Here is a 24,851-nt window from a genome sequence, read left to right on the forward strand (position 1 = left end):
CTTATTTATTAGTATATAAATAGAAACATCTGTAAGGCTTTGGATAATGAGATTATTACTATTTAATTTTCATCCTGTTTTTTATCTGTATTCTCAAAAAACTATTTCTCTATTAATAAGTTCTCAGTTTAAGTGCTCATATATTAGAACACAGTAGGATAAATTTAAAATTACAGCAAGTATTATAGCAGATTATATTGGCTGTACTTACTACTATTTCAGATGCAAAACACCGAAAAGGGTCATTTCCAACTTCTTCAGACTGTTCAAGGAACTGTGCTGTCAGCAGCGGGCATTTCAAGCTTTTGAAGCAGCTAGGGAGTAAAGAGACAGGTGATGGTGCAGCCAACACTCCCAGAGCACAACGTATCTAGTACTTGGAGCTCAGCTTTGTACGACCCGTAAACACTGCACAGCTTGTTCATCCCCCCCAATCAGGCGGAACCTAACTGTCACTGTGACAGGAGTAAAGAGTGCGGCCTCGGGAAGGTGGGGGCCACTCAGATGGGAAAGAGGAGCTCAGCACACCTGAAGCTCCTCCTCCACCAACTCCTAGCACTCCAATCTTAGGAGTCTAGCCCCGAGTTCAAGCCAGTATAGTTTTATAGTAAATCACCTCAGACTTTACCATAGCAGCACAAGTGGCCTACGGCAAGCGCCAACAGCTCAGCGCCTACACATCACGATGCGTCCGTTCTCACTAGTAACAGTGATGGGGACACGAGAAGCCTTGCTGGAGTCCACACACTGAGACTCCCGGAGTGTCGAGACGGCTGCAGCTGGTGCTAATGTCCGCTGAGACCCAGGGCTGCTCTAACACACAGCCATGCTCAGGCCAAGGGAAATTCAGGGCAGTGTATATATTTTCCACAGACTTTTACTTACTTTTAAAAAATCTAACTTCTGTAACTAAGTCTTTTTTAGTTCTTTAGAAAAGTAACAATAACATTAGTCTCCCCCACCCCACCCTCCAAAAGCAACCCCCCCAAAAAACAAAAACAAAAACAAAGAACAACAACAACAACAAAAAACCCCAAAATCTTGGTACTGTCAAGAGAAATTTAACGCAAATTCCATATGTAATTTAGGATTTAAGATTTCTTAGTAGTCACATGAGAAAAGTTATAAGAAACAGGTGAAATTAATAATTTTCCTCAGTTATCAATATAGCTGAAATATTTTGATAGGTTACAATTACACAAGATTAGTTAAGAATTTTACCTTCTTTTCTTTCTTTTTACGGTGTACATTCTTCTTTGTTTTGCAGGTTTGGGTTTGGTGTGGCTTTTTGAGACAGGTTATTCTGTAACCCAGGCTCTTGTACCCTCCTGTCTGAACTCCCCCAGAATGACAGGTGAGCACCACCACACCCAGCTTACGGTTTCCCTTTTTAAACATGCCTAGTCTTCAAGTCTACAGGCTATTTTATACTGATGGCACCATCCATGTGCCAAGTGATTGTCTGCCATACTGAAGTGGACGCTCAGTCAGTGAGGGCAGTGGGCGAGCTGACAGTGCAGTCAGGCTGGACGCTCAGTCAGTGAAGGGCAGTGGGCGAGCTGACTGTGCAGTAGGGTGGACGCTCAGGTGTTTAGTGGTCCTTCTGCTGCTTCCAAATACAATTTCCCACAGACAGCGTAAATTCCGAGTTAAATATGTCTCCTGACCCCACTTCCAGTATGTGCTGGCTGTAATGGGTAAGTGTGAATTAAACGAAGGGTTTGGCGTATATTGTCACTGCCTCATAAACAACCATGCTGTATCAGCCCAATGTCTGTATGTAAAATTCAGAATCTAAGGCTAGATTTATATGTACAAATAGAAAACATAGAATAAGAAATAGGAACTGGGCTACCAATTATTCCACCAAAAGATGTTCTTCAAAATATACTTACAATTTCAGTACTTCATCTTTTAACTTGTTTTCTTTGTTATTTATCATGTCTTCCACAAAAGGTCTCGTGAACTCTGTTAAGGCCTTGCAGCACTGACACAGGCCATATTCATCTGCCCGTATCTGCTCTTCTGAGTGTGGGACAGGAAGCAGCGACAGCTGACTCCACAGGGTGGACAGGGCCAAGCCAAGTGAGTAAGCCTCGTTGGGAACCTTCCGAATGACTGCAACAGACCAAGCTGTTACCTGAGGCCGCCTCATAGGCATGCTGGACACAGGGCAGGACGGTTCTGGATCGTTAGGACGTGGAACCTTGCTGAGGGACCGCCCCATAGGCATGCTGGACACAGGACAGGACGGTTCTGGATCGTTAGGATGTGGAACCTTGCTGAGGGAAGTGGGTCACTAACGCCGGCTTTGAGGTGGTATGGCCTGGCCTCACTCCTCTGAGTACCACTGCAGTATGGCCAGGTACTTCGTCGCACCACTGCCACCGTGCCTCGCCCACCACGATGGACACATACCCCAACCCAGGCCAACCATTCTTCCAGTTGTCAGGCGCTTGGGCCGAGCAATAAGAAAATCAACTAATATAGTATTTTTATAAGTGGTTACATTTTCCCCTTATTTTTGTTTAAAGCATGAAATATGAATAGAAAATTACAAAGTACTGTATAAATGTAATAGAGTATTATAAAGCTTTTTGTACCCTTAGAAGATTTTAAATATTTAAGAAATATGTGTCTAAGTCCCTCTACCACATTTCAAAGCATATACATTTTCTAAAATGAAACAGCTGCCTTCATGGGAAAACGCTGTCTTGATTCCTGAGACCCACTATTTGCCAATCCTAAGCCATGGGGCTTTCTCACCTCCCTCACTCCATCCTCTAGACGGACCTTTTAACTCCAGCCTCCCAACTCAAGCGCTGAGCCACGCCCTGTCTGACATCCTTCTCAACCAAAACACAGGACTACCACCTGCTGTTAGATTGCACGCTGCAGATACCACGGATGACAACTAAATATGCTTAGAGGGAATTGTGAATTGTAGGTAATAAAGTTAATCAGGGAGCTAGAGAGATGGCTCAGTGGTTAGGTGCACTGCCTGCTCCTCCCGAGGACCTGGGTTCAGCTCCCAGCACCCTGTGGTGGCTCACATCCTGCTGTCACTCCCGTTCAAGGGATCTGATGCGTATCTCTGGCCTCCAAGGGTACCAGGCATGCAAGTGGTGTGCAGACACAAATTCAGGCAAAACACTCATACATGTAAAAAAAAAAGAAAGAAAGAAAGAAAGAAAACTAACCAGGTTACATGCATGAAAACAGTATGACGTGGGAGGAAGTGTTTACTGAGCAGCCACTCTTCTGAGTACCTTGCAACATCTACACCAGCACTGCCGGGACAGCCTAAAAGCCGAGCACTCAGTACTTTATCACAAGCTTTGCTCTGGTAGACTGTTCACGCTGGGGGAAATATCAAGGTACTTATGCAAATAAAACAAAGTGCTCATTACCTGTCTGCAGTGGCTGAAGTAAAAGAAGAATAATCTGGGAAATCTGTTTTCCAGAAGGCTCTTCAATGAGTTCAAGCAAACCCAACAACAATTCCTTTGGATTACATAACTATAAAAATATTCACAATTGAACCTGTTTAATACAAGTTGTATTTAAAGCCACATGATTACTGTGTTTAAGAAGACAAACTTAGACAACAGTTACATTTGCTCAGCTGTAAAATGCACTCACTATGCTGTTGTTAAATGGCCCTTCGCAGCTTCTGACCGTCTCTGGCGACTCTGCATGTGGGGCCCTGCCCGACCCTCCCCCACTGCCCACACCCCCCCACCGCCCATACCCCCCCACTGCCCACACCCCCAGCCCTGACAGCCATGTCCTAGCGTCTCAGTCTGCCTAACTTCCTTAGCATGTCTTCCAGCGCTGTCTCCACAGCTACCGCCTCCCTCTTTAAAGTCCTCCTAATCAACACTTGCTCCAAGAAGCTTCCTCTTTCCAGCTACTCATTTGTGCATATTCCTCCGGTCTCTGGTTTCCTATTTTAAGTTTTACTATGGTATTTTCAAACAGAAGTTGCTACTGTTGACCCTCCCCCCCATCCTTTCGTCTACCCTCCCCCCATAGTCTCCTTTCAGCTTTCATTTCTCAGGCAGCACTGGTTCTGCTGCCGCCAAGGGCCAGATGGCATTAAACTGCCTTCATCTATATGATAAGAACACTTGTTAAACTGCAGTATAGCTCTCCTACTGGAAATCTGAATCAGGGGCCTCAGAGTGGATAATCCTTGCACCGAGACACGCTGGGAAATGCTGAGGTGGGAAATGCCCACCCATCCAGCCGAGTACACCCAGGGTTACATAAGGGTAATTTCCTGCACTAAAATTTTCTTACCAAAGAACAAGAATTAAACATGAAAGGGAATTGCAGGGCTGCTCAGTGTCTGACGTACCTTCACCAGCAAATCAAACATCAGCAAACAGTCTCTCTTATCTTCTTCCCCATTCCTCAGGAGGCATCGAACAACAGGACCAACGAGATTCCAGCCCATAGACTTAATGATGGTCTGCAGAGCAGGCAAGAGGACAGCAAACAGTCAGCAGGACGGCTCAGCTTAGTGCTCTCCTGACCTGAACTAGGAGGGAGGTGAGACTGTCGCCACGGCCTCTCTGGGGCACACATCTAGTGCCCACAGCCTCTCTGGGGGCACACAGCCAGTGCCCACGGCCTCTCTGGGGCACACAGTCAGTGCCCACGGCCTCTCTGGGGCACACAGCCAGTGCGCACGGCCTCTCTGGGGCACACAGCCAGTGCCCACGGCCTCTCTGGGGCACACAGCCAGTGCCCACGGCCTCTCTGGGGCACACAGCCAGTGCCCACGGCCTCTCTGGGGCACACAGCCAGTGCCTACCACCATGTTTGAATGCAGTAATGTTTCACCGAGGGAGACAGAAGCCTGTACTCTCACTCAGCAGCTAGATCTCAGGCCTCAGCAGCTGTTGGTGCTGACAAGATAAGGACCGTGGCGTCACTGTCATTCTTCCCTATACAAAAATTACTTCTCTTTTTCTCCACCCTCCTGCAAGGCAGGGTCTCTCTGTGCAGCCTGGCTGTCCTGGAGCTCACTCGGAAGACCAGGCTGGCCTCGAACTCAGAGATCCACCTGCCTCTGCCTCCCAAGTGCTGGAATTAAGGTGTGGGCTGCAATTTTCTACTCTTTTCAAACACATTTCAAATGCTTCCTACACAAGTTATCTTTACAATTAATGATTTATATTCATACCAAAAACCAGATTTTTGCGCCGGGCATAGTGTTGAACGCCTTTAATCCCAGCACATGGGAGGCAGAGGCAGGGGGATCGCTGTGAGTTTGAGGCCAGCCTGGTCTACAAAGAGAGTCCAGGACAGCCAAGGCTACACAGAGAAACCTGGTCTCGAAAACAAACAAACAAAAACAAACAGATTTTTAAAATTATTAACAATATACCCCAGCTCTCTGACCTGTTTCAAGTTATTAATACATACCATTGCTAACACGTCAGAGAAAAGTCTCTATCCTGATGGAATTCATTGTATGAGATTCTTGGGCAGGCGCTCAGCGGCAGAGCCAGCAGCCAGCCAGGCCTGGTGGGAGGGGGGGTGGTATGCACAAGTTGATGTGAGTTACCTCTACTGCCACCTAAGTCCATGGTGAGGTCTTGCTGCCCGTCCCCCACCTGAGTCTGAGCCATAGTACTGCAGCTGGGGTTTGTGTTGCTGTCCATGGTACAAGTTACTACCAAAGGTCTATGGTTGGTGTTGCCACCCGAGTCCACACTGACGTCTGTGGGCCATGCTGCCTCCAAGGATCTTGTCAGGGCCCAGGGTCCTACCATAGCAGGGAACTATGTTCGTGGTCTGTGGTGTCACCAGAAGCCACGAGGAGGCCCATGATCTGGACTCCCACTGACTAGGAAGAGTAAGTAGGCTATTTGTGCTGTGGTATCAACAATGACTGCAGACACAGTTGAGAGGGAGGGACATGGAAGGCTTCTGTGACAACCCCTACCCCAGCCCTTGACCCCCTACCCAAAAAAGGTAACAGCCTAGCCAGGAAGCCAGCGAAGAGAACTTTTTTCCTTTCCTTTCCTTTCCTTTTTTTAAACTTCTTGGGGTGGGGGGCGGGGCGCAGGCATGGGAGGACTGGGAAGGGGCTGTGATTGGCGTGCATGACGTGAAGCTCCGACAGTAAAGGCAAGAGAGGGTCCCCAGGGCTAAGTTAAAGCTCTGAAGAAACAAACCAATCAGGAATAGACAGTTAAAAAAAACAAAAAGCTTTACGGTTCTCAAACGGCAGCGTGTACATATGAAGCTCACCAGGCCTTAGAGAAATTCAAGGAGCTTCATTAAGGTGTGAGGAATCCACAAGAGGAAATATCACCAGCTTCGCTCAGTGGATGCTTCAGTGTTTTTATCAAGTTGCAGCATAAATATTAAAAAATTGTATTCTGACAAATAATTATTTGCTTGGACCGTTGCTGTTGCTTTGAGACAAGGTCTTAAGATGCTACCCAGGCTGGTCTTACTACCTAAGCTCAAGTGGGCCTCACTCTCAGCTACTACAGTACTTGGGGTAAAGGGACATGACCTCAAGTCTGCCTAGGCTCTCACTGATTTTAATAGACACACCAAACATTTGGGCCAGGGCAGCTGGTCTGTCTTTTACTGTTTAAGCCTAAATGAAGTTCGCTATAGAGATTTATAGTCAATTTTTAAAAACTCACTTTTCTCTTTTTATTCAATGAAATTGGTGCTTAGAATATGTCAGAAAATAAAGTACAACTTTAATGAACAAAATCATGCTTTTTATCTAATAATTCAATTTTCTTCCTAAAATATTTATTCATTCTTCTTACTGTTACTCTGTATGACCACATTTTCCCAGCAGGTGTTTGTGCCTGGCGTTCGCCCTGAATACCCTTTAGTGTGCTGTGTCTTCTGCGCTGCACTTCTGTCGTTGGCGTCCCTACTTCTTTCAAATCTATCTCCTCCACCACGAACCGATTTTCCTCTGTATTCTCATTGACATTCTTTAGAACTATCTTAGGGTGTGGATTTTTTTGTTCACTAGAATATCACGTTGTAAGCCAGGCATGGTGGCATATGCATTCAAACCCAGACCTTAAGGGGCAAAGGCAGGAGGATTTCTTTGAGTTCATGACTGGCCTGGTGTATATTGGAGCTTCAGGACAGCCAGGATTACATAGACTCTGTTGCAAACAAACAAGAAGGCAAAGTAACAGAATGTCACTCCAGGAGTTCTTCTGGGCAGCAAGCCCAGGACCTGTTACAAAGTAACCGTGCAGGTCTTGCCACCAAGGCAGTGAACAAAGTAGGTACGCAACACCGGTTAGAGGACAGCTATTAGCTTTTTGTTGGTTTGTTTTTTGTTTTTCCGAGGCAGGGTTTCTCTGTGTAGCCTTGGCTGTCCTGGACTTGTTTTGTATACCAGGCTGGTCTGGAACTCATAGAAATCCACCTGTCTTTGCTTCCGGAGTGCTGGGATTAAAGGCATGGGCCACTACGCCTGGCGACATCTATTAGCTTTTAAGTATAGCAAATTATCCTGCTTCCAACGATCTGATGTTTTGTTTTTCTCTAATTTTCTTTTGTATAGTTTGACTTTTAATATTCACAAATTTGGGATTGGAAAGATGGCTTAGGGGTTAAAAGCACTGCTGCTCTTCCAGAGGACCCAGGTTCAATTCCCAGCACCCACATGGCAGCTCGCAACTGTTTACAATTCTAGTTCCTGGTGATCTGACACCTCATACAACCATACATTCAGGCAATACATCAATGCATATAAAATAAAAATAAACAAGTCATTAAAATGTTCTTAAAAACAGAGAAACCCTGTCTTGGAAAAAAAAAATGTTCTTAAAATTTTTTTTCAAGAATTCATGTTATGAATTAGTAACTGAATTTTGAAATTTTGTTAAAATTTTCAAATTTTTCATATACATGCACATATGTAAACACAAGCACTAAAATTTTGAAAATTCCTATCTCACCATAACTTACTGAATAAGACCAAATTCACTTTTTAAAGTTTGACACCCAGATAGGCAGGATAATTTTTCCTTCAAAGAGATCCTGTACTTTCTATTCCCAGAATTCCTGGTCCCAGCACAGTCCTCCCTGAATTCAGCATCTTTCCTCTTTTCCTTTTTGTGTGTCTTTCAGATGCTGGCCATAACTCAGGCACACTCTTCCGGTACTGTGGCTTCCTTGCTCTCTCTCGGAAGCCCCACTTCTTGCCATATGGCTGCCTGCTACCACGTGGCCAACCTCTGTGCCAGCTTAACTTGAGCACAGGCCTTTCTTTCCTTTCTGTTCTCCTTGGACAGCTGCTGAGGTTACATCTTGCCTGACCAGAATGGTTTTCTCTTAAATTCTAATTGTCCTTAAGCTTAAAAAAGCAAAATAGCCTTGACTCCTGTGTACTTTCTAACCAGGTGGTTTTTTGGTTTTTTTTTTTTTTTTTGGTTTGTTTGTTTTTTTCCTATTTGCATAGCTTTACTTCTTTCCTTTAAGATCCTTTAAGTGATCCTCTGAATGGTAATCAGATTCTTAAGAGTAAAATGTTTACCTGAGGTAAACAACTTTAAATATATATTTAGTGTGCGTATGTGTTTGGCACATGTACAACAGCATGTGGAGCTCAGAGGACAAGCTGGGAGTTGTCAACCTCACTTTCAGCCATGTGGATCTCAGAAGTCAGACTCAGACCACGGTGCTTGGTGGCAAGTGATATAAGCCTCTTTGCCTACCCCCACGAATTTTAGCTAAACATTTTACATGTATCAGTCACAAGGTTAGGTTACTAGGCACTGTAGAATGATGCCTTTCGGAACTTTATAGGCACTAGTGCTAAATATCTCACCGTCTTTGTTAGGGAAAGGAAAGGGTCATTAATCGGTATATGGAAAAGAGTTAGGTACAGACTTGAATCCAGCAGGCATGAAACTCAGAGATCCACCTGCCTCTGCTTCCTGAGACCTAACCCTGACATACACAGGGTAACACTGTATCCTTACCCACATTAACCCTGACATACACAGGGTAACACTGTATCCTTACCCACCTTAACCCTGACACACACAGGGTAACACTGCATCCTTACCCACATTATCCCTGACATACACAGGGTAACACTGCATCCTTACCCACCTTAACCCTGACATACACAGGGTAACACTGTATCCTTACCCACCTTAACCCTGACATACACAGGGTAACACTGTATCCTTACCCACATTATCCCTGACATACACAGGGTAACACTGTATCCTTACCCACCTTAACCCTGACATACACAGGGTAACACTGTATCCTTACCCACCTTAACCCTGACACACACAGGGTAACACTGTATCCTTACCCACCTTAACCCTGACATATACAGGGTAACACTGTATCCGCCCCACCTTGTGTAAGACTGTGGCAAAGCCAGGGCTTAGATCTCCTGCCCAAGCTTTGCCCACATTCCAACTGCTCTCCACTGAGGCAGTCTTGCTTTCAAGTTCTCAGGGGATACCTGGCAAGGTCTGAAGACTTTCAGTTGGTGTTGGCGCAGAGGGTGCTGTTGGTGTAACAGGGAGAGGCCAGCACTGCCCTGAATATACAGTGCACAGGACACTGATCCTTGCCAAGATATAAACAGTGTTAAAGTAAGAAAGTCTACACTACAGGGTCTTAGGACAAGATGGTCTTCATGTGACTTTAAAAATATTAACATAGACTATTAATAGTAAATCAGAACCAGTCCTGAAAATGTCACCTGGAAGGAAAATCAAGTCGTGATTGGTGTTATATATTGTACTGAAATCTGAACCCTGTATATATCAGATTATATAGCACAAAGGTGATTTTCGATATTAAGCCTAAGCCTCACTATCTTTAAATTTATCCTATTAGCTATTTAGAAACATACTAAAAATAAACCACTGAGCTACAGGATACCTACAGGTAGTGTGCTATGGCCTCCTCCTTCCTTGGCCTCAGGGATGCAGTGCTGAACCTCACCTTGGCAGGCGGATTCTCAGCTACCGGGTTCCTCAAGAAGGGACACTGGGTGCAGGGGAGTGGCTCAGTGTGCGCAGTGCTCCTAACAGAAGCAGCACCAGGATCACTTGGTTCCCAGAACCCCGTGGCAGTGTGGCAGCGTGCATGTGGTCTTCCCACAGCTAGACGGGGATGTGTGAACGCTCAGGGAACAGCTTGTGCAGCATATATGGCAGCAAAGGGCAAAGAGGTCCTGTCAGCTCTGACATCTAGGAATGCACCATGGCCTGCCCATGTCCACACATGCACGTCACCCTGAGAGGTTTTAAAAGATGAGACACTGGGCCTCCTTCTGCCTACCCTAGTGAGCTCAGGGCCTCCTCACCCTTTGTCCTTTAATTGCCTGAGTTTTAGAGTCACAGACAAGTCTACTTCCGAGCTGGGCATGATGGCGCACGCCCTTAATCCCAGTCCTCAGGAGGCAGAGGCAGGCAGATAATAATAATAAAAAAAAAATCTTACTTCCCATTGCCTGCCATGTCTCACAAGACAAATTTTCTCCCTTGCCTTTCTTTTTGCAAGCTTTCTCTTCAAGTTAGGGTGCTATTTTGTTGAAATCACATCTGTATTGCAGATGTGAATAATGAAAACACATAGAAAAACAAAAGACAACCAAGCCAAAACAACCAGTCGTCCTTTATGACTCACTTGCTCTTAATCCCCACAATCAACGTATCCTTTATTGGGGACACAGTTGGTAGAGCACTGGCCCAGGATATACAAAGCTCCCAGACACCGCATAAAGCCGATGCACTTGGCCACACCTATAATCCCAGGCGCAAGGCGGAGGATAAGAAACCCAAGGTCATCCTCAAGCACACAGCGCGCTCAAGGCCAGCCTGGGATACAGGAATCCTGTCACATCAAAGCTGATGTGTCTTTCAGGGGTTGCCTCTTACCTATAAAGTGATTGTTTTGTTTTGTTGTTTCTTTTGAAGTAAAAGTCCCATGATACTGCCCTGGCGGTCCTGAACTTGTGTGCTCAAGTACCCTCCCAACCTCAGTCTCTCAAGTCACTGGAATTGTAGGCGTTACAAATAAATGCCTGTCTCGTTGGTTGTTTTTGTTTTGTTTTTCAAGACAAAGGGTTTCTCTGTGTGGCCTTAGCTGTACTCTACTCGCTTTGTAGACCAGGCTGGGCTTGAACTCACAGCGATCCGCCTGCCTCTGCCTCCCGAGTGCTGGGATTAGAGGCGTGCGCCACCACGCCCGGCATAAATGCCTACCTCCTGAGATGCTGAAGAGGCGAAATGTGGTAACATAGGTAAGGCATCTGGCAGAAGCTTAAATATTAATAAATTTTAGCACTGAAAGCACCTAACACTGCTGTCAAAAGTTACCCTTCAATAGCACAACTGGGAAAAAAAACAAGAAAACTTAAAAATACAGAGGCAGGCAGATCCCTGGAGTTTGTTGGCCACCAGCCTCAATGAAGCCATGAGCTCCAGGTTCAGTGAGGGACATGACTGCGGGAGACAATGTCAGCCTCGGGTCTTGATATGAATCTGCACATCACACACACAGTCCTCCCCCCTTCCCCCCCCCCCAATAAAACACAGTGAGTTTAAGAACTCCAGGATAGAAAAAAAAGAAAAGAAAAGAAAAGAAAAAAGAACTGCAGGATAGCATGGGCTAAAGACCATCTCAACCAAAAACAAAACAAAACAAAACAAAGGCTAAAGACCATCTCAACCAAAACCAAAAAACAAAACAAAACCTCCAACCAACCAACCAACCCCCTGAAAAGTGATTGTATTGGAGGCTGTAAAAGTCTACTGCAGTTGACTTTCGCATCCACTGGGAGCCTCACCGTGAAGCCTTGTCCTAAGCGCTCTGATTGGTGTGGTAGCAGCACAGACATAAGGGAACGGCAGCAGGAAGATGGCACTTTTGCCCCCTGGCCTTCCATCCTGTGGTGTGTGGATGACCTAGGACCAGCAGCTCTACAGTGCTCTCAGGCTTCTGGGGTCACAGGGGCCACTGAGGCATCCACCAGGATGTCAGTTCCCAGGTGTGATTCTCGTGGACTCGCTCCCTGAAACTCTAAGCCCTAATAAACATCCCTCTCTAAGGAAGTCAAGGTCATGGTTTCTCATGACAGCAGGAGACAAGTAAGAAGACGGATAAATGGGAAACAACAATGTATTATCTGTGGGAAGGACTGTAAGCTTTGTCATAGGTGAAAGCAGTCTTGGTGGGCTTTGCCCTTGGACACACCATGGATACTCCCTGAGATTAACCTTGAGATAGACTGGGTGGAGCCATCCTGGGCCTGGAATTCTGGAAGGGGACCAAGGGACTCCACCTGGACTATTGTGTTTCTAATCGATCCTCAATGGGAGCATGAGAGACAGGCAGGCAGAGAGCACGAGAGGGGCAGCAGGTTCAGACCGAGCTGGAGCACACGTGGATCGGGAAAAGGATCAGTGAACAGGCCGCAGGCCAGAGACACCTAGGGACCCGTCCCAAGGAATGGATACCGGAAGGTTCACTCTTGTGTCCCTTTAACCTTTTTTCCCTCTTGTGTAAGATAGTTGGGTTGTATAATAAAGTTTAATTGTTAAGAAACAGAGCCAACAATTACCCCCTCCTGAAAAGTAGACACAAAGCTTGTTCTTACCTTGTTCCTTTCATCCTGGATAACTTGTAGCAGCTGGTTTATATGCCCGTCTTCAATGCACCTTTGGCCTGCCAGCTGAAAGAGGCCAAAGTCTTCTTCTTTAAAGTCATGCTCTTCCAGAATTTGCTGTAAACAGACGGACAAAAATAAGCACAGACGCAAATATGAAGTCGGTGATTGTTCCTGATCTCTAGGAAAATAATCTTAAATTCCAGAGAAAGTGGACACAATATATACATATGAAAATTTGAATTATCATTTTTTAATTTTTGGCCTTATTCATTGTGGCTTTGAGACCTGAGTTCAACTCCCAAACACCCAGGTTATATGGCTTTGTAACCGCCTAGAACCCCAGCTCCAGGTGGACCCAGCACCCCTCTGGCGTCCATGAGCACCCACACACACATCACACACACACAGACACATAAAATGTTTTTAAACCTAAAACATAATTATTAAGGTTTATTTTTATTTTATATGTATGATTATTTGCCTACATGTATGCATGTGCCTGGTGCCCTTGGAGGCCAGAGAGGGCCTGGGTGTTGGGAAATGAACCCAGGCAACTTAATCACTGAGCCATCTCTCTAGCACCCCGCCTCCCCCCCCACACCTTTCCCCTTTTTTGAGACAGGGCCTCTCTAAGTAGCCCTGGCTGTCCCGGAAATCACTGTGTAGACCAGGCCAGACTCAAACTCACAAAGATCCCCCCTGTCTTTCCCGCCCAAGTACTGGGATTCAAGGCCACAAAAGGGAAAAAATCCAGCCCACTTTCCTATTTTATGCCATTTCTTGACAAGCAAAACAAAACAAAACAAAAAAAACAAAACCCCCCAAAACACCCAGAAATTAGATGGGACCACAAAGTAAAGATAACCTATGCCCGTCCCCATTTTTTGAAGTGGTTTTCAGAGTTACTTACGCATCTTTTGATTACGCACTGAAGTTCCTCCACAGCCATATTCCTAATTACTTCTCCTAGTTCCGACACTGAAATGAACTAATACAAAACAGTTAATTGTGTGACATTATGTAAACTATGTTTGATAAACTGTTTCATTCTGAATTCTTAGAAAATAAACACAATGTGGTTTTATAGCTTAATTGCTATTACTGAACATTATTAATGCGCCATTCTATTAAAGAGCCTACTGTTTCATTTAAAGAGCATAATTTTGAAAGAATGATGAGTAAAAAAGACGAAAAGGAGCCCTAGAGAAGTCCAAAAAAAAAAACCCCTTTTTTTTTTCAAAAGGGGAAAGTAATCTTTCCAAGAAAAAAAAAGCCAAACCGTGGACCTAGAATAAAAATTCTAATCGGTAGGTAATTTTTTAAAGGTCCCATTGACAAAAAACTGGAATCCAACACAATTAAGTCACCTAAAGAAACTGAAGGTTCTGATGCCCCCCAGCCGGTTCCCCACAGGCCCTGCCCCTCCCCAAAGTCACCACCCCTCAGTGAGATCCACCGATTCTCTGAACACGAGGCCAGCGGCGGTGCTGGCCCCGCAGGCACGAACAGGAAAATCACCCGACCGCGCCTGTGGATTGAGCCCGGGGAAGCCATGTCTCCCTGCCTCCCTCCTCCTGGACGCCGGACAGAGCGTCCAGGCTCCAGCACCTCGAGGGGCCTAGACGGCGAGCCGCGTGCGGCCCGGATCCTGTGCGGCGAGCCCGGTCCACCCCGACCCAGCACGTCCACCTACCTACCCGCCAGACCGCGAGCCTCCTCCGCCACCGCGGGCAGCGCAGGCCGCACTCCTGGCCCCGCCCTCCATAGACCCGCCCCTCCGCGCTCGCCCCGCCCTCCCTAGGCCCGCCCCTCCGCGCTCGCCCCGCCCTCCATAGACCCGCCCCTCCGCGCTCGCACCGCCCTCCATAGACCCGCCCCTCCGCGCTCGCACCGCCCTCCATAGACCCGCCCCTCCGCGCTCGCACCGCCCTCCATAGACCCGCCCCTCCGCGCTCGCACCGCCCTCCCTAGGCCCGCCCCTCCGCGCTCGCCCCGCCCTCCATGGGCCCGCCCCTCCGCGCTCGCACCGCCCTCCCTAGGCCCGCCCCTCCGCGCTCGCACCGCCCTCCATAGGTCCACCGCCCTCCGTAGGCCCGTCCTCAGCCCGAGTGACGCGTAGGGAGGCGGAGCCTCGCGGCCGCTGCTCACAGCACACCTAGCTCCTGACCGCTTCGGCCATGGCTGACTCTGCTGTTCCTTGCTCTCTGTGCCCGAGTGCCCTGGCTTCCAGCTCCTGCCGAAGCGCTGCAGGTACGAAGAAGGCCTCTTCCCAGGTTTGGACCCTGAGAGCTGGGTTTGAGAAGGACGCGCGCGCGGGGCGCTCTCGAGGCTGCCCCGGGGAGAGGCTCTGGTGGCGGAGGCCCGCAGCTTCCTCCCACCGCTGCCCTGGTGCTTTCGGGAGAAGCAGCCCACGGCTCTTCAGGCGTTCCGGATCCCCCGTCTCCCTTGCCTGGGCCGTGCTGAGGATCCCCGGGGACCTGGGGACCTAGACGGGTGGTGGTCAGCTGCCTTGAGCCGTGGCCTGGGCCAGACTCCTTTCTTCAGGCTTGGCGAACTTTTGGGAGACGGAGAAATGTTAGCCTAGAGGAACCCAGCTCAAAGCGCTGTTAAGAAGCACTTGGCTAAAGCAGATACGACATATGAGAAAGGCCAGTCCCCAAAGAGAGTTTAGTCAAGAAAAATGGAAATGTAATTCTTTTACCGAAACAATGGAATTTCCTTCCTGTTTATTCCCCTCCCCCCGTCTTTCTTTTTTACAAATTGGAGTTGGAAGTGAAATGTGTGAGAGAAAAGGAAGAGAGAGATGTCTACGGTATGCCATTTGGGCAAGACTCTGCTACATCAAATGTGCGTTTGTACTTAACTGTTACCTCTTCGCTTGTAGGCACTAAACAGACAAGTACCCTGAACCGAGGAGATGCTTCTAGAAGGTATAATCACGTGGGCGACTGCATTTCTCATTCCTTGTACATCATATTAATCGAATCAGATGTTTTTGGTCTTGATGTTTTATTTTCTGGTCTTGGGACCTGGGACCTGAGCTTAGGGCTTCACACACACACCCTAAACAAGCAGTGTGTCTGCTGAGCTGTACTCCCAGCCCATACAGCTTAAAACTATCATAGATACCTGTTTTTGTTTTTCTGGGTTTTCGAGATTGAGTCTCTCAGTGTAGCCTTGGCTGGCCTAGACTAGCTTTGTAGACCAGGCTAGCCTTGAACTCACAATGATCGCCTGTCTCTGCCTCCCGAGTGCTGGAATTAAAGGCGTGCGCCACCACGCCCAGCTTGGATACCTTTTTTGAAGAAAATACTTATGAGAAGGTGTAGGGAGCACTATCAGTTCTCACTTAAGACTGTTACAGCCTCTGGCTTTGAAAAACCCAAACTCGGCAGCCAGGCATGGTGATGGCCACACACACCTGTGATCCCTGCAGTAGGGAGGCAGAGGCAGGTGGATCTTTGAGTTGGAGGTCTACAGAGTTAGTTCCAAGACAGCCAAGGCTACCCAGAGAGACCTTGCCTTAAAAAATGAAAACACAAAAAGGAAGAAGAAGAAGAGGAGGAGGAGGAAGAGGAAGAAGAATTAAGAAAACCAAACTGGTGTCTCTGCCTGTTGGGAAGTGCTGTGAGCACCTGTAGGAGGCTGTGGGAACCAATGTGGTGAGCACCTGTAGGAGGCTGTGGGAACCAATGTGGTGAGCACCTGTAGGAGGCTGTGCAAGCCAAGCACCCTTCCTGTCTCTCCAGGCACGCTCTGGTGCATGATCCCACTGAAATAAGCTTCTCCTTTGCAACATTCAGTGTGGATTTTAAAACAAACAAACCAAAAACATCCTTCAGTGTTTCTAAAAAGTCAAGTCTCCTGTCCCGGGAGATCCTGAGAATGGGATCTCATCTGAAGAGATTAAAAGCGTCTGTGATTCATCATTTCAGAATTTACTAATTCTTTCTTTGACTATATTTTCCAAATACAGGGTAGTGTGTATTTCAGAGCCAGGCCCTTAGGATGTACTGTTGAACCCGTTGCTTTTGCTCACCGGAACTGAGACGTAGCAGCTGACCTGACACAGCTGAATACATATCTAGAAAGTGCAGTGAGCACTATGAAGAAGACGACTGATGCTACGAGGGAGCTGCTGCTTTAGAGAGGGCTTGGGAGGGAGGTGCCCTGTGGGGTTCCAAGGCAAGGCCTCTCTAAAGAAGCCGTAAGCTAGTCAGGCTTGGTGGCACACGCCTTTTACCCCAGCACTCAGGAGGCAGAGGCTGCCACCGTGCACCACCGTCTGAGGTTAGCATCGCTGTGATGAAACACCATGACCAAAAAAGCAACCTGGGGGAGGAAAGGGTTTATCTGGGTTACAGTTGCACATCACTGAAGGAAATCAGGACAGGAGCCCTGAGGCAGGAGCTGAGGCAGAGGCCATGGAGGGGTGCTGCTTACCAGCTTGCTCAACATGACTAGCTCAGCCAGCATTTATACAGCACCCAGGACCACCAGCCCAGGGATAACATCACCCACAATGGGCTGGGCTCTCCCAGCCCATCAGGAATTAAGAAAACACCGGACAGTTTTGCCTGCAGCTTGATCCTCTGGAGGCATTTTCTTAAGGTTTCTCTCTTCTGCAGTGAATTTAGCTTGTGTCAAGTTGACGTAAGACTGCTGCAGCACCGTGTTGATCGCCATCATTTGTGTTTCAGTTTGGTTTTTTAGAGACAAGGTCTCTCTGTGTAGCCTTGGCTGTCCTGGACTCTCTTTGCGGACCAGGCTGGCCTCGAACTCACAGTGATCCGCCTGCCTCTGCCTCCCGAGTGCTGGGATTACAGGCCTGCTCCACCACGCCCGGTGATCGCCATCATTTGTGACAGAAGGTTCTTACTATGTAGTCCACGCTTGCCTTGAGCTCTGATTCTTTCTGCCTCCTCCTCCAAAGCACTGTGATTGCAGACGTGTACAGCCATGTCCTGCCCTTCCCTCCTTTCTGTGTGATTCTGTAAGTGCCTTGCACGCTGGTCTGCGTGGTCAGCTTCTGTATACACACTGGAATGAATAGTGTGCTTTTTGTAAGGTACTGGATCAGAAGTGGCACGGTTAAATACTATAAATTTTATTGGCAGAATAATAGGTTAGTGGTGGCTTTTAAAGCATGGAGTGTTGGAGGTAGGAGAAGTCTTTTTGTTTTGTTTTTTTGACACAGGGTCTCTCTGTGTAGCCTTGGCTGTCCTGGACTCGCTTTGTAGACCAGGCTGGCCTTGAACTCAGTGATCCACCTGCCTCTGCCTCTCCTCACTCTGAGTGCTGGGATTAAAGGCGTGCGCCACCACGCCCGGCCCTTTGTTTTTGTTTTTGTTTTTTTTGAAGAGAAGTCTTATTTGGATTAACGTTCTCATTAACATTGCAGGCAAGCGGAACTAAAAGCTGCTGTGCAGAGGAAGGTGGAGTTTGAAAGGAACGCTGTGCGCGCCGTTGAGCAGCTCCTAGAAGACAGCATCACAGAAGACTTCCTGAAGGAGTGTGTAAGTATTAAGTTGACAGACTACCAGATGTAAAATATAACATCTATATTTAAGGACTCGTGTGTGAGTGTTGTACTGGCTGGTTTTGCGTGTTGACTTGGCACAAGCAGGAGTCCTCAGAGAGGAAGAATCCCCAGTGGAGGAAATGGCTCCACAAACTCCAGCTGTGGGTGATTCCTCAATTAATGACCAATGTGGGCGGGCCCGGGGTGGGTGGGGCCGTCTCCCCGCTGGAAGTCCTGGCTTCTGTAGGAAAGCAGGCTGAGCAAGACAGTAAGCAGCGCCCTCCCTGGCCTCTGCCTCAGCCCCTGCCTGCAGGTTCCTGCCCTGTGCGAGTTCCTGTCCTGACTTCCTTTCTGATGAACAGTGACATGGAATTGTAAGATGAATAAACCCTTGCCTTCCCAGTTTACTTTTTGGATGTGGTGTCTCATCCCAGCAGTGATAACCCTGACTAGGACAAGTTGGTACCAGCACGGTGGGGTACTGCTGTGCAGACCTGATCATGTTTTTGGGAAGACTGTGGAAGGATTTGGAACTTTGGGCTAGAAAAGCCAATGAGTGTTGAGAGCTCAGTGGGATGCTCAGTAGAAACTTTGAAGATAAGCGTGCTGAGAGCCTGTGGAGGATGGAGGCCTGGCTTGTGAGGGACAGAGGGAGGCTGGGGAGTCACGTAAGGACTCTATCAGGGCTGTTTGCTACTTTGAATTAGGATTCTGTGGTTCAGCCTGGTGCAGTGGTGCATGCCTGTAATCCCAGCCCTTGGGGAGGCAGAGGCAGGCAGGTCTCTGAGTTTGAGGCCAGCCTAGTCTGCAAAAGTGAGTCCAGGGCAACCAAGGCTACACAGAGAGACCCTGTCTCAAACAAACAAAGAGTCTGTGGCTCTGGTCAGCGAGGGCTGAAGAGTCAGCTGTGAGTGACAAGAGACCAGCACCACTTAGGTGAAACCTTCTGGGAAGGAAGCTGTGCTCCAGAGGTGGCCATGGTTGCACCTCGTGCTGCCAGCCAGACTTGGTCATGTGTAAGAGTCACCTAGATGGCACCAGTTTTGAAGGCATGAAGGGTCATAGAGAGCAGCTGAGGCTCGGCACTGTGAGAGGCCAGGGGAGGCCACTGGTGAAAGTGTGGCCTCAGTAGCAGTTGAAGGCCCAGGACTGAAGGGTCATTCAAAGAAATTGAGAATTGGGACCAGGAAAAGAACCTGTTAGTGAAAGTGTAGCTCTTTAAGGCAGAAACCCGAGCATTTTAGAGATGTCAGTACCGTGTCACGGCCACCAAGAGCAGCAGCACAGAGCCTAGAGACACGCTGTGTGCTACACAGGGCAGAGGTGGAGAAGTGACCCCGGCCCTTATGAGGGGCCCAGAAGATCGTGAATGGATCCCACACATGGGACAGTTGGGAGTTTGATTTTGCTTTGCTTTGATTTGATTGTGACTGTGCCCTGAGTTTCACCTCTTGAAGTAAGAAAGTATTTTACTGGAGCCCACAGTTGAGAGACTGAATTTTAAAAGACTTTGGATTTTAAAAGAGATTGGCTATTTTAAAGGGACTGAAATCTTAAAGTGTTTGAATTTGTCAAGACTGTTGAACCTTTAAAGTTATGTATGTTTTTAATGCGAGATACTGGGAAGGAGGAGTGTGGCTCTGTAGTGGTGTGTGTGTGTGTGTGTTTGACACAACTAGAGTCGTGTGTGTGTGTGTGTGTGTGTGTGTGTGTGTGTGTATTTGACACAACTAGAGTCATCACAGAGGAGGGAGCCTCAGTGGAGGAAATGACTCCATCAGATCCATCTGGAAGGAGTTTTCTAAATTACTGACCAACGGGGAAGGGCCCCGCCCACTGTGGGTGGAGCCATCCCTGGGCAGGTGGTCTGGGTTCTATAAGGAAGCAGGCTGAGCAAGCCAGTAAGCAACTCCCTCCATGGCCTCTGTATCAGCTCCTGCCTCCAGGGTCCTGCCCTGCTTGATTTCCTGTCCTGACTTCCTTTGGTGATGAGCAAGACTGTGGAAGTGTAAGATGAATAAACCCTTTTCTTCCCAATTTTTTTTTGGTCATGGTGTTTCATCAGAGCAAGAGAAACCCAAGTGTCTTGTATGTGTGTACATTTACATGTGTGTATTATATGTGTGCGGTGCCCAGAGTCCAGACATGTTCATTAGATCCCTTGGAACTGGTGTTGCAGGTACTGATGTGCTCAACATGAGTGCCAGGCGCCAAACTCAGGACCTGCAGGGGCCACACATGCTCCTGACTGTTGAGCGCTGTGTGTGTGTGTGTGTGTGTGTGTGTGTATGCCACATAGGAATGCAAACCTGTGGACTCCATAAGAGGGCACCAGCTCCTCAGGGCCTGGGTTACAGCAAGTGTGAGCAAAATCAGCCTCTCTCACAGAGCAGTGAGCTTTGCTGAACACTGAACCATCTCTCCAGCCCCCAAAGTAAAGTAAAACTTCTTTGTACTATTGAAATCTTTCATTCATTTTTTAGTCCTTACATACAGATAACATGATGCATGAGAATTAATTTATAAAAACGTGCACAGTAAGATGGCTGTAGTTACATATAATGTACATTTAAATTTATTTTTATCATATTAGTGTGGGAGAAGCACATGAGCCATGACTCACAGGTGCCACAGCATGTGTGTGGAGGTCTGAAGACAGCGCTGTAGCTTCAGTTCTGTCCTCCCCTCGTGGGTCCCAGAGATGGCAGCAGGCACCTTTTATACCCTGGAGCCATCTCGGCAGGCAGAAGTCATAAAATGATATAATGTCACTGTCTGTCAGACGTGCTCCTCTGGTCCTGAAGGTCCACTGGGAACACCCTTTCATTTCTCCACAGGGGGCGCTCATCACGCCTGCTCACTACAGTGATGTTGTAGAGGAGCGGGCCATCCTCAGACTCTGTGGCTATCCTGTATGTCCGAAGAAGCTAGGGGTTGTAAGTACCTTTCTTTCAAGTGTATGTATTAATGTTTACAAAATACGTCATAGTACGGGAAATAATGAATTAATAATAGCTTGAGTTGGCCACAGGTATTAACTGTAGATGACTTGATTGTGTCTGACATAAAGCTTGTGCTCCTTACTTAAATTCTTTTGTAAATTATACTTTATTTTTCTTTAGATACCGAAACAGAAATACAAAATTTCCACCAAAACCAATAAAGTCTATGATATTACTGAAAGAAAGGTAAGTTCAAAAGCTGTCTAATGTGGCAGTTAATTTTTAAATGACATTAAATAGAACTTTTAGTACTTACTTTAAAGTTTGCCTGCTAGAAAACAACTATATTAACAGGTTGTTGTAGTAAAAGCTGAGGTCTGAGAAGGCTCCTTGCTTGAGCTTTAATAAGACCGGAAGCAGCCCGGGTGCTGTGCACACCTGTAATCCCAGCACTCGCGAGGCAGAGCAGGCAGGTCCCTGTGATTTTGATGCCAGCCTGGTCTACAAAGCGAGTTCCAGAACAGCCAAGGCTACACAGAGAAACCCTGTCTTGGGAGATGGGTGGGAAGCCTTGAAGCTGGGCATGGTGGAGGCAGGAGAGTCAGAACCTCACAGTCATTGTCAGCCATGCAACAAGCCTGAAGCTTCTCGGGGCTACCTCTCTCCCCCAGAAGATCTAAACATTTAAAACTGTGAGGTGCATGTTGGTATAAATATAAGGAAATAAACTGTGGTAAGAAGGATGGGCCAGGAGCAGATTGGTCACATGTGCGAACCCTTCACGTGTGGAGACAGGACTGTCATAGGAGAGGGAGGGAGGGAGGGAGGGAGGGAGGGAGGGAGGGCAGCAGCTGTGTGAGAACTGACCAACCTCCAGTCAAAACAGGTGGACAAAGACCTCTCTCAGAATCGCATGGGAGTGTGTGAACTTGTGCAGAAAGTTAGACCACATATGAAAAGTTGGTAAACTTTCCTGTATTAAACTTTACAAGTTTTGTTCATTAGAAAATGAGGAAACAAAGAAAAAGTGTAAAGTTCTGTTTCCTACAACTTCATAGCTCCAGCAGGCGGTCTAAGAAAAAGGAAGGCAAACTAATGGAGGCTCTCACACACTAGTGCAGACGGCTAGTGAACACACGGAGGCTCTCACACACTAGTGCACACGGCTAGTGAACACATGGAGGGAAGCACGCTCAGCCTCTTTAGCAGTTAGATAAAAACCAACAAAGCTGGTGGGAGTAAAGGTTGTTACAGCCACACTGAGAACCTATTGTGGACTCAGTTTTGCACCCTGAAGTGGGGAAGGCTGGGCTCAAACCCAGAGCCTCTTATATGCAGGAACTCTGAAAACATTGTCAAGGGAAATGAACCAACACAAATAAACATCATATTTATAGCAGAATGGTGCTTGTCAAAGAAGTTAGGGGGAAAAGTTACTACTTCATGGTTATAGAGTTTCGGTTTTGTATGCTGAGAAGAATTCCAAAGATAAATACTGAAGAGAGCTGTACAGCGCTGTGAACGGAACATCGCGGAACTGTGCACTGAGTAGCTGGGCTGTGGCATTGTGTGCAGCCGTGCACCAGAGGCAAAGGCAAGAGGGTGGAGAGCTTGAAGCCAGCTGGGCCGCACAACAAAACTCTCCAAAAAAAAAAAAAGACAGGGAGGCAGAGGTGGGCAGATGGATCTCTGAGTTCAAGGACACACACAAAACAATTAAAAAGTGAAAGTATTAAAGATAGTCTTTTTGGGGTTTTTTTGTTTTGTTTTGCTTTTTGTTTTGTTTTTTTGGTTTTTTTATGAGACAGAGTTTCTCTGTGTAGCCTTGGCTGTCCTGGACTCACTTTGTAGACCAGGCTGGCCTCAAACACACAGTGATCTGCCTGCCTCTGCCTCCCGAGTGCTGGGATTAAAGGCGTGCGCCACCACACCCAGCTAAAGATAGTCTTGAAAAGTGTTTTATTAAGGTGGCTGTGGTGGCTCACCCTGAAACCCCAGCACTTGGGTGGCCTGCACAACAGGAGTGCCACAAATTCAAGGCCAGCCTGTGCTACACAGTGAGTTTTGAGCCAGTCTGGGGTACAAAGTGAGACCCCACACACACACACATCTCAATATATATATTAACATTTATAACATTTAAGTGGTAGCAAAAAAAATCAAGCAATTCACTTGTGCATAAGGAAGAATATATGCTAACAGTGTGGAACATAGCTGCTTTCTGTGGTGGTAAGGATGGAACCCGGGCACTTGCAGGGGCGGCACGCGTGCTCGGCCCCTGTTGTGACCCAGCTCCAGAGTGTACTGCTGCACAGCAGAAAGCCAAATCTTAAAAATGTGACTTTGAACAAAAAGAAAGGAGACATGAACACGTGACCACACCCCATCTAGATAAAGCTTAGAACCGGCCACACTTTCTTGTTTTACAGGGGAAGTGGGTGGGTGGTGACCAAAAGCCATGGTGAAAAAAGACTTTCTGATAGTGTTTAAGCCTGGGGAACACAGAAGGCGATGTAGTTGGCGGGGACACACAAGCCATCAAAGGTCCTGTCCTTTATGCTCAACCTTGTGTGGTAGAGCCTGTGGGATTTTGCTTTTTTTGTTTGTTTGGTTTTGGTTCTTTGAGACAGCCCTGGCTGTCCTGGACTCGCTCTGTAGACCAGGCTCTGTGAGTTCGAGGCCAGCCTGGTTGGTCTACACAGAGATGGGCCTGCCTCTGCCTCCCAAGAGCTGGGATCACAGGCGTGCGCCACCACCTGGCTCCGGGGTTTGTTTCTGTCTTTGACCTTCACACTCATGTTCTCTGTGTGTAGGTTATATTTCAAAACAGAAAAATAATGAACTAATTTTAATTTTTTTTTCAGTCTTTCTGCAGCAATTTTTGTTACAAAGCATCTAAATATTTTGAAACACAGATTCCCAAAACTCCAGTGTGGCTTCGAGAGGAAGAGAGGTAATTCAGTCTTTGTCTTGTTCCGCTCCGCTAGTCAGCGGCCTTTGCTTTTGACATGGGCTGAGAGCGGACGTGGTTTTCTGTATGCCGTCACCATTTTACACGCCGTAGCTGTGAGGAAACAGTTATGTCTAGGCACAGTTACTAAGACTTTAAATGGGAAATCTTATATGCAGACATTTTTTTCTCTAATGTTGTAATTTTAATCACAAGCCTGGAACTTTGATTCTGGCTCTTGGTCTGCCATGGCTTCTGAACTCTGCTAACGTAACCACCCTGATTTAAAGTGCTAGCTCCTGCAGAGCACTAGCTCCTGCAAATCTGGCCAACCTTGCCTTGCTGCTACGATACCAGGCTTTATTACAATAAACCCTGAATTTAAAGAAAGCCAATAAGAAAGTATCCTCTTGTTAAAAAGTTTGTGGTCACCACAGGGCTTTTGCCTAGGGAAATAATTAAACACGCGAAGTGTTGTGCTGACGCAGAATTTGAAGAGATTGTATCGCAGCTCCAGGCTTAATGAAATGGGTGTCCTCCTCAGTGCTGTGTTTGAGGAGCGCACCAGCCCTGTTCCTTGTGGTCAGACAGTGAAGACGGAATGCTGAGGAGATACAGTTAGGTCTGAAGAGATGCAGTTGACCCAAACAGGCACAGCCTTAAAGTCCGCGCCTTAAGAAGGTGTAGGACAGGACTCAGCCCCAGCAGCGCACTGGCCGCCATGCCAGTCCCTCTGAGGGCAGACTCCCTTCTTACCCTTCCTGCCACCAGCCTTTGGCCTTGAACTGAACT

The 24,851-nt window shown here is 47.3% G+C and overlaps 2 protein-coding genes across 2 annotated transcripts in view; one reads left to right on the forward strand and one right to left on the reverse strand.

The window, feature by feature from the left end:
• The window catches only part of Glmn (glomulin, FKBP associated protein), a 33,527-nt gene extending 19,116 nt beyond the window's left edge, over positions 1 to 14,411 (reverse strand). The window contains exons 1-6 of the mRNA XM_051170566.1: positions 14,344 to 14,411; positions 12,635 to 12,824; positions 4,361 to 4,474; positions 3,411 to 3,519; positions 1,896 to 2,118; positions 212 to 314 (exon numbers count right to left, since the gene is read on the reverse strand). Coding sequence (XP_051026523.1) covers positions 212 to 314; positions 1,896 to 2,118; positions 3,411 to 3,519; positions 4,361 to 4,474; positions 12,635 to 12,824; positions 14,344 to 14,411 — 807 coding nt within the window. The remainder of the gene's footprint in view (positions 1 to 211; positions 315 to 1,895; positions 2,119 to 3,410; positions 3,520 to 4,360; positions 4,475 to 12,634; positions 12,825 to 14,343) is intronic.
• Positions 14,412 to 14,823: 412 nt separating this feature from the next.
• The window catches only part of Rpap2 (RNA polymerase II associated protein 2), a 58,656-nt gene continuing 48,628 nt past the window's right edge, over positions 14,824 to 24,851 (forward strand). The window contains exons 1-6 of the mRNA XM_051170297.1: positions 14,824 to 14,896; positions 15,531 to 15,576; positions 18,048 to 18,162; positions 21,005 to 21,103; positions 21,290 to 21,355; positions 23,974 to 24,062. Coding sequence (XP_051026254.1) covers positions 14,824 to 14,896; positions 15,531 to 15,576; positions 18,048 to 18,162; positions 21,005 to 21,103; positions 21,290 to 21,355; positions 23,974 to 24,062 — 488 coding nt within the window. The remainder of the gene's footprint in view (positions 14,897 to 15,530; positions 15,577 to 18,047; positions 18,163 to 21,004; positions 21,104 to 21,289; positions 21,356 to 23,973; positions 24,063 to 24,851) is intronic.

The sequence above is a fragment of the Acomys russatus genome, chromosome 28 (assembly GCF_903995435.1).
Source record: "Acomys russatus chromosome 28, mAcoRus1.1, whole genome shotgun sequence".
In the NCBI taxonomy this organism is placed as follows: Eukaryota; Metazoa; Chordata; class Mammalia; order Rodentia; family Muridae; genus Acomys; species Acomys russatus.